The 9,540-nt window shown below is 36.2% G+C and overlaps 1 protein-coding gene across 10 annotated transcripts; it reads right to left on the bottom strand.

The window, feature by feature from the left end:
• Positions 1-962: 962 nt before the first annotated feature.
• On the bottom strand, positions 963-9,022 carry LOC137740931 (putative plastidic glucose transporter 3). 10 transcript variants are annotated; one of them, XM_088699330.1, is made up of 16 exons: positions 8,735-8,936; positions 8,025-8,169; positions 7,680-7,785; positions 7,508-7,575; positions 7,290-7,422; positions 6,634-6,733; positions 6,414-6,526; positions 6,174-6,267; positions 5,364-5,517; positions 5,126-5,269; positions 4,939-5,012; positions 4,659-4,747; positions 4,094-4,208; positions 2,859-3,043; positions 1,650-1,755; positions 963-1,206 (listed from the first exon to the last, which is right to left on the bottom strand). In XM_088699330.1, the coding sequence occupies exons 2-14, from the start codon at positions 8,113-8,115 to the stop codon at positions 2,861-2,863; spliced, it is 1,464 nt and encodes a 487-aa protein (XP_088555456.1). In that variant the 5' UTR covers positions 8,116-8,169; positions 8,735-8,936; the 3' UTR covers positions 963-1,206; positions 1,650-1,755; positions 2,859-2,860. The 10 variants fall into 10 exon arrangements, with proteins under 10 accessions (XP_088555456.1, XP_088555459.1, XP_088555452.1 ...); XM_088699333.1 differs by having other exon boundaries at positions 7,680-7,782; positions 8,735-8,927; XM_088699326.1 differs by lacking the exon at positions 8,735-8,936 and adding an exon at positions 8,566-8,648.
• Positions 9,023-9,540: the final 518 nt, after the last annotated feature.

The following is a 9,540-nucleotide window of genomic DNA, read 5'->3' as shown; positions in this document are numbered from 1 at the left end:
AAAGGATGCATGAATGTCGAAGTGCACTGAGCCTAGAGACAACAACCACAACAATAATCCAATTGGGTTTCGAACGGCAACGAACTTTTCAAACGCTGCCAAAGTTTTGAATGAGCACAATGACAAGGTGAGAATGAGATTTTTGGGAGGAGAAGAAAATTTTCTAGTTTCAACAATTGCTATCGTGGGGAGGGGGGAGTTTAATTCCATATTTTTTGAATTCTCATGGACACCATTTTCATTAACTCACAGGCCTTTTTTTAACCTGGTTTCACACTAAGCCCTTTCTGATGGATTCATTTTCAATCGTTCAAATTTAATCCTATAGCCCACGTTCCGTCCACATGCATCGTCCTCAAACCTCTGTCCGCACCTTAGAAATCACGACTTGACAATTCATCAATTTGGTCTTTTATGTTTCAAACTCATCAGAGGTTTTCCATCTATTGCTTTGGCCATCAAAATTGTCTCTACCATCTTTTTTCTGTTAGAAAATATGTTAGTGTGATGATCTGACAATCATGTGGGGACACAAAGCCAATCATACGATGCCATGTGTATTAAATAAAAAACTCATCTTAAAAAAAACTAAAAAAATTAAAAAACCATATGAAATTAAAAGTATCGTACCGTGTAACAATTTATTACTTTAAAGGACTTTTGCTAAGGCATTTATGTTAAGTTCGATTCAGAATTTGAATCAAATTATTATGATTTGCACATTGTGTGGCATATTCCAGTCCCCTATTCATAAGGGTAAATGCAGTGATGTATTAAAAAAGAAAAAAAATAAAAATAAAAACGGCCAAGTAAAGGCTACATCGGCCAAGTAAAGGCTACATCAGCCAAGGCTTGTACAAATCTTCGCATTTACTGATTCGAAAGTCCCAAAACAAAAGGGTTTTAATTCAGCAGGCTAGTTCAAACCTCACCAAATTCAAGTCTTTTTTATCATGTCATAATTTTGATGGAACACTTGTATTATATATATTGTTCGGGAAGTCAGGTCCTTCATATATTACACTGTATTGCAGGTTTAAATGCTCACAAATATTCAAGGAAAAAAACAGCTCTCATAATTTACATACGCCTTTCAGAGTGAGCACCTGGTAATTAGTTCCCAAACTTCCCAGCCAACACGATGATGATAACTTCAACCGGAATTCGGGCAGACGTTTCCATACTACCTTATTCTTCACTATTTCCCTGAAAATCAACACAATACATGAATTTGGATGAACATAAAATACACGCCAATCAATAAATAAACTTTGTTTCTGCCATTTGAAGGTGGCATAGCTTGAACTAGAGAATCAACTTCGAGGTCGTGAATAACTTCAATAATTTGACAGCAGATATCGGTAACCTAGAGATTTAGGACAACTTGACAAAATTCTTGTGACCAATCATCTAGTTGGAAAAAGAATGGGGAGTAACTGGAGATTAAAGACGACTATTCTGAAAGTTAAATCTTGAAGGAACTGACAGACGAAATTTGAAGAGACATAAACTAAAGTTATCGCCTTCACTATAACCCTCCCGGAGTCGTTACCCAGATACTTTTCTAGAAAGCAGCATTTTCTGATAGTCTACAAAAGTTATTCAGGTAATCAAGGATGTTAAGGAAAAACGGTAAGTGGAAACTCAACTCAGCTGAGCATGATAATACGCTACAGGCAAAAGTGAGTCATGAGTTCCATCATTAGTAAAGGGACTTCAGCTTTGTGTAAGAGTAATCTAGTTTTCTTGAAGAACCTACAGAGACAAGCAAACAATTCGAAAAGAAAAATGATCTTGACTTACTCTTCCAATGATAAATCAAATAAAGAGATATTAGTTAAGCTTACTGAACAAATTAAGGAAAGAGCGATTCCCCTGAACTCAGGGGAAATGGAAGCCCAATGAGCAGACAAAACCCGAACTCTGAACCATAGCTCTGCCAAACCAACACTGGCATAATCATAAAAAAAAACACTTCAAATAGGATGAAATTTTCGGATAAAAGATATGGAAACGGAAAGTTTATAAATTCAGTAGATATGCATGATATGCAATCTAAAATACAGCATCATTTTTAAGATAACAAGCATGAAAAGAAAACACTTAACTTGTGTCTAGAAAATAATTTTGATGAGATAAAAATGATATCTTAGAATCTAATTAGCACAGAATATCCATCTGTTTATAACTTTATAGTGCATGACAAAAATAGTGTGCATGTATTTTATGTGCACTCTACATTATTTCTTAAATTAAAGCACGCTTCCTTTTCCCTAAATTGAAAAGGTATACAGACAATATGAGTATTTTCCATAAAGCATGCACACAAGTATTATTGAAACAGTGACCGAATTTTCAAATTATCTTCTGGAGCATATTAGGGTCTGATGAATGCCTCACACATATAATCCCCCCATCCACACATGCGTCCAGCAATTGTGAGCCAGGGGTAGCCCCAGAGAGCTTATTAGACAAGTTAGGTTTTGACCTCCGGATTTAGACTTCTTGGGGCAGTTGTTTAGGCCCTCTTGATACTTTCAGCAGTTAAGCTTAAACCTGGTTTTAACTCATTTTAATTCGGGGTTTGACAAAAGGGTCAAATTTTGGCTGCAAAGAAGCAACTAGAAACTACGTTTCCTTAGATCCGAGAACTACCCTCAAAATGTAACCTTTTAAGATAATTGCTAAAAATTATGAGATACTGAGAAAACAATTATATGATTAGAATACAGGTAACATGAGGGAATGCCAAGTACAAATTGCCAGCACTTATTATGAAATTAAACGAAACCAAGATATTTAACGGGTTGGTATAATAGAGATAGAGAACCACCAAATAAAATAACAAGAATAAATACCTTCATTGAGGCGGAATAAGTGCAATTTCAATTTCTTGGAGGGACTTTCCTTTTGTTTCTATTACATTTCTCTTCACAAAAACAACGGCCAGTAAACAAAAAGTAGCAAAGACTGTATACAGAATTTGTGGCCCGATTTGCTCCAGCAAGGGTAAAAACAACAGGCCAACAAAGAAATTTATCACCTGTTGAAGGCACAAAATTCATTATTGCGAGATGGCATTAAAATTTAGAAGTTTAAGAGAATGAAACTTCTGTTTATAGAAGAAAGTAGCACATTCACTACAAGCAAACAGAAGCAATATCAATGAGACCTCAAATTCAACTCGCAAGAATGGATTCTTACAAGAACAGCCACCATGTAGAAAAGTATATAAATTAATTATGAACAAAGGCTATAATATCCGAATCATCCACCTTCAACAAATATAATTGCAGCAAGCCATAATGATATTAGACTCAGTATACAAACAGAGAGTTCATTCTTGCAAGGTTAATCTTTGAATTACTTCCAAATTCAAGATCACAATACTACTTTATCAACCATGCAAAGGCCCCAGTTTGAAAAAAAATTACCATGCGATGGCCCAGCCATGACAGTTGTTGGGCTGGATTCCAAAGAAAAGATAATTGATCTTTTTCAATAAAAAGTTCTGTCGGATTTCAGTAGAATCCCATTAACTCTCATTTTCTAAAGCTAAATATGTTCTCACGTAATTCCAAAAATTAAGCTAGGATACCAAGACCTTTACCCCTGTTCAATATTTGTCTTGAAATTCGAAGTCTTTTACCAGCTTACAATTTTAAGTTATGTAATTAAAGATTAGAACCTGAGAAGGAATATTATTATGCAGAGATTCTAAGTCACTGTAGATGAAAAAGCGTCCTACACTTTATCAGTAAGGTGAAAAAGTAGTAATTGATAGTCAAATTCAATGTACATGGTGGGTCGTCAAAATTTTGTTTCGGATAAAGGGGGTGGACTGTGGAGGAGCTGTTTACACTAAATCGTAGGATGTTTTAGGCTGACTGCCCCTGCAGCCATGACAACGTGTTAATACCAAAATCTTGCTTTCATAGACTGAAATTGATCATCAAGTAGCAAAGTTTTATCGGATATCATGTTCATAAAACTATGTTTGGCAGGAGTAGGATAAGTCATCAGTCAGCTCCCTCAGTGGAGAAAATAAAAGGTGCAATGAGTCATATCTTGAAGAACTATAGAAGACAATTACCCAATGCACGGCCATGCAAACTGCCATTGCTTTTGCCCTAATACGGCCAGGAAGAATTTCTGAAAGGAGGAGACCGGGCACTGGACCAGCTCCAAGAGCAAACATCAACACAAACCTGCAAAAACCATTTCATAATCTAGATTATCATAACAACCAACACCCAAATCTTCAGTGCATATTTGCTTTATAATCTCAAAGTCATTAAATATTGGCATGTGGAAGTATAGATATGCATGCACAAGGCATTAAAGTAAAAAATCTATGCAGAAATGGCGCATCGCATTATAATATGTTATATTCACTCAATTGTGTCAAATTTTTACAGTATCATTAGGCAAGAATTGGGTTTAAATATAGAAAAAGAATGAAACCAGAATGGCTAACTAAAATGAATTCACTTATACCCTATTAATTATCCCAGTGCAAGACCCATTTAAAATTCCAAAACTATTCAAGGATCTGTCTTACTCTAACAGCATTTTTTTTTTCGTTATTTTATCTTATACTTATAATAACATAGCTTTTCTCTATCTATAAACAAGACTGAAGCTGATATACTACTCACAGCAGCATGCCGCCAACAGATAGACTCAATGCTCCAGATCCCGACGTATAAGAACTTGCTCCAGTTACTTGAAGACCCATTGCCACTGCCTAAATCAAGAAATGCATGAAAGGTTAGATAAGATATCATACTGTCTACTTGATGCAAACAAAAAGGAGAGAACCTCAGTTGGACCACATAGAATATGGGTACCACTGATTCCATAAAACAGACATAACTAACATTCAATATTTTAGCTCAAAAGTTTGCATCAAATATTCAGAGTATTTTAGGAGCTTACCATGCCAGAAAAGCTTCCAAGAAGAAGTGCCTTTCTTCCAAGCTTATCCATCAGGATCATTGCAAGAATTGACCCTAGAATAGTATAAAGAGATAGACCAAAAAATAAGAAGAATAGTAATAAGGAAACATATAAGCAAATCTCAAATATGGACAAATAAGATACTTGAGAATAAACCCAACCATACCCGATAGATTTGCAATTCCAACACATGTGTTTGCCAGATCTGAAGGCACCCCAAAGCTTTTAAAGACAGTTGAAGAGAAATAGAACACAGCATTTATGCCTGACAGCTGTTGTAAAGCAAAAATGGTAGACCCAATGAAAACCACTGCAAAATATGGAGGTGATAAGGTAATCGTGCAGAAGGAAGCATGTAAATGTCAATCCTGAATAACTCATATACTAATGAGTTGAAAATGTACTTTTGAAATGTCGGCCATACAGTAGCTCTGAAAACTTTACTGTCTCTAGTTCATCCCCCCTGTCAGACTTTGACAGTTCTGCCATTGCAAATTTAACATGTGCTGCTCCTAAAAGTTTCTCAAATTCAGCTTCAGCTTCAGTACCTCTTCCTCTCTGAACCAATTCAAAAACAACTGTTAGCATCAATATTGATAAGTAGCCTTCAATGGGTCAAAAATAAAATGAGCATACTCATACCAAGTACGGTAAGGTGAGTAACTGATGAAAGTTCTTATAATCCTTGGATAATATCACCCAAAAGGCATGTATACATATGGGAGAAAAGAACCAGCTAAAAGAACAAAGAGACGCCAGTTGCCCCAAGGAGTAATAATGAGCACTAACATCACACATTTGCAATACAAAGAGAAAATGAACCTTTTCTCTACTGGCTACAACAGAGAGAAAGAAAGAAAGACAAAAGAAGAAAGTGAGAGAACAAATTTCAAATCCTCCTTTGAGCCAGAACTGGACAATGAAGCACAATTACTAATCCAGATCATTGCAGATTTATATATATGGTATGTGCATTATACTACACAACAGGTACGTTTATACCGAAATATACATAATATTATATATAAGTAATAATATGTTAATATCTTAGATGCCTGAAATTAATAAGAAGCCAATTTCACTAAAGCTGCATAGAGCTCAACCAATTCAGGAATCAAGACCACATATAGGACAGTTTATATTGAGTACAAACATGAGAACTAACTTGACCAAATGTTTTAAAGGTCGATGATTAAGGAATGAGAGCACATAACCTTGAAAAGCCACTGAGGACTCTCTGCACAGAACTCCATGCAAACAGCTAGCACTGCAGCAGGAACAGTAGATACCCAAAAACAAACTCGCCACCTAAGCATCAACGGTGTTGATAGAAAATAGTATTCATTAGATAACTGTTCGAAAATAAAGAAGATGCCTAACATAAGAAAAAATGGATCAAAACTTGAAATGAAAAGTCTTCAGGATTTTTCCATGACCCCATAAGAATACCTTACCAACCCACTATATCCTTGGCAGGGAGTCCAATAAAGAGAGACCCCATAAGTCCAAGACACATAGAAATTTGTGTGAAGCTCCCAAAAGTACCCCTTACAAAAGCTGGTGAAATCTGCTCATGTAAACAAAGCATACTTAAACATTAATAAGATATGATGCAAACTAAGCAATGTCAACTAACAGTTGCAGAGAAAACAACAAATTTAGTTTCTTATATACCTCTGACACATAGATAGCAGCAACAGGTGGGCCAATTCCCATCCCAGTTCCAACGAATATCCTCCCTAGAAGCATGCCCCATAGACTTTTGGTTGTTGCACTGCAAATTCACATACAAAATTATTTAGTATGACTCATATGGTTTACTACATGTGGAGTTTGTGACGTTGACCTTTTCTCTTATTGTAATGGATGTAAAAGAAAGTAAACGAATTTCTAATTTTGGCAAGGGAATGCTTCTATTTATCAGGAAAACTTTGAGTGAGAGGCATAAGAAGGAAAAACGTGCGAGTATGAATCATGTAAAAGGTGAGCATAAGTACTTGAAAACTTCATTCTCAGTATTTTGTATAAGGTTTAGGGTTTAGAGCCCTCATAAACATAAGAACAGTTGAAGCAAGGTACGTAATTGTTTATCTGGAAACCTTTGAGTGCAAGAAATAATAGGGACAAGCATGAAAATCTTTGATCATGAAAATGGGGTCATTGACTCATTAGTAATTCTTGATCTTTAATTTGTCCATGTTCAATTTTCTCTTTGCACAATTTTAGTGTGACTCTTCCATTTAAGTTCTTAACATTTCTCAGTTGGTCACACAGTCACACTTACTTTTTATTTTAAGTGCACATGATTGATATTATGATAACATTGATACCTCACTGATGCACCGATTATCATCGGCAATGCACACATCTGGAATGCCCTTCGATGCCCCACTCCATCTAGAATCCAACCACTAAATAGAGATCCAACAAAAGCACCACCTAAACATGTACTCACGACTAGACCTTCATTGAAATAGAAACAATATCAGGTCAAATAATGAAATACTTTTAGCTGAGAAAAGATCTGATATCCAATAACACTTATTACCCTTTGCCAAAGGATTCCCACTGAAGCCAAGGTCCAAAGAAATGCTATCTAGTGTCTCGTTAACCACTCTGCATTAGCAAAACCAACAAAGAGTATACCATTCAAGTTAGAAAGACATCAATCAGAAAGACGGAAAAAAAAATTCTGAGTTTTTCAGGAGTAGGGATGTCACCCGAGATGGTAGCCACATAGGAACGAAGAAAGAGCTGCCACAAGCATATGCGGCGAGGAGCGCTTCCATGAAGGGTTTCCAATACCTTTTCCATTCACTAAACCTACTAAAACCCATACAAGGAATCAGCCACAAACGCATGTACCATTTACAAAACCAAATTATCTAAGATTGCTTTCAAAATTTATTAAAATCCCATTTCAATGGAACTTCTAAAAAATTATGTACAAACCATGTAGGAATTTCCAATCCGAGACCAAAGAGAGAAAACGGTAAAGCAATGTAGCACCCCGGACATAGAAAAAACAAAACATAAAAAACTGTGACAGAGCAATCCGTGAGTACCTGCACTTTCTTCTCTGTCATAAGCATTGATATGGTCCTTGGACGCCACACGCTTGTATGCCGAGTAGGCATCGACATGACGACCCCGCATAGCAAAATTATAGAAGCCTTGTCCAAAATTTAACACAGAAAATTGTGCAGCCGACTGCAACCACCAGACAAAACTGACCAATTAAATTTCTAACTAATTCATCATTTTTTACCTCATATATTGCTAAGTGCTAACCAATCTGGAAAACCAAGAGCCGCATTGCCAAATTAACACACAAATCACAGTACAAAGTACGAACATGAGTGATAGAATATCCGATCCGGTACATCACGGACTATAACTTCAAATTTGCACCATCCATTCATCATACAACAAGCATACGACATCCACATCAAACACACACACACACACATATATATATATGCATGCAAATGTGAGAAATTATGATCAAACGCAGGAGAGATCTTGCTACAAACGAAGAAAATTGAGCTTCACATGCGAAACGGAGGCGTTTCGGATGTCACAGTAATGGGAAACCAGAAAACTCACCATTTTCTCAAATAAATAAATAAGAAAAAGTACAGAAGAGAAAACTTTCAGCTGCAGACAGGATTTTCTAGGATTCTGGTGAATACAACTGTGAGCTATAAAATGCAAATATACATAGATATACACATGCATGATGCATTTACATAAGACAGACAGAGAAATTGAGTACCTGTGTAAAATGCGGAGGTGGAAAACGATCTGACAGCGAGAGTGGAGAGAGAGAGATTGAAGAAGACGTCGGAGGAGGAGGCGGAGGTGATGGAGGAGACTAAACTCCGCCGGTGGGAGGTGAGAGGAGAAGCAGAGGCACTGGTTATGCGTCAGTGTCAGCTTTGCAACTCAAGACAAGGAAGTCTGAAAGCGAGCTTTTCGAAACCGTCCCCTGTATATTCGGAGAGATTAGAGGGCAAAAGTTTCTCGATAGAGAGAGCGAGGGGACACGCGGCCCAATGCTAATGCACGCTTGGGGTGTACGTGTCAAGTGCATTTATTTATTCATAAAAAGAAGAAAACTACTGGTAAATCACGATTATTCATTTATTCCAAACTTGATTATTCATTTATTCCAAACTTGAATAGGTTAAGGAGAATTTTAATCTGTCATTGACCACTGGCAAGCAGATTCGTCAGGTCAGAACATCGAAACTGAAACCTCTTGTATTTTATTGTTTATTAGAGAGTCGCAATCAACGCTCTTATTATGGATCACTTGCTGTGTTTATAAACTTTAATTTAACAATTGCTAGAGCGGAGTTTTGTAACTTTTAAACATGCAAGGTCTAAGAAAGCAACGTTTTTATAAAAGGACAACTAACGAAAAGAATTTGAAAACTTTGAGTTTTAACGATAAAGACAAAATAAAGAATAAAGTAAATAGTACCATGATTGACTTTTTAGTGTAAAAATATAGTTTTTCGTTAATATGAATAGTATTAGAAGTTTTTCGTTAAAGTTACCTTTTATAAACCCTTAATT

This window comes from Pyrus communis, chromosome 9 (genome assembly GCF_041283825.1).
Source record: "Pyrus communis isolate YQ-2024b chromosome 9, ASM4128382v1, whole genome shotgun sequence".
In the NCBI taxonomy this organism is placed as follows: Eukaryota; Viridiplantae; Streptophyta; class Magnoliopsida; order Rosales; family Rosaceae; genus Pyrus; species Pyrus communis.
This window is presented reverse-complemented; position numbering and strand designations above follow the sequence as displayed.

Coding starts and splice junctions, on each gene's coding strand:
- LOC137740931 (XM_088699326.1), bottom strand. Junction 7,576..7,679: donor CTATGTGGCTACCATCTCGG/GTGACATCCCTA, acceptor TTGCTAATGCAG/AGTGGTTAACGAGACACTAG. Junction 7,423..7,507: donor TGGGAATCCTTTGGCAAAGG/GTAATAAGTGTT, acceptor ATTTCAATGAAG/GTCTAGTCGTGAGTACATGT.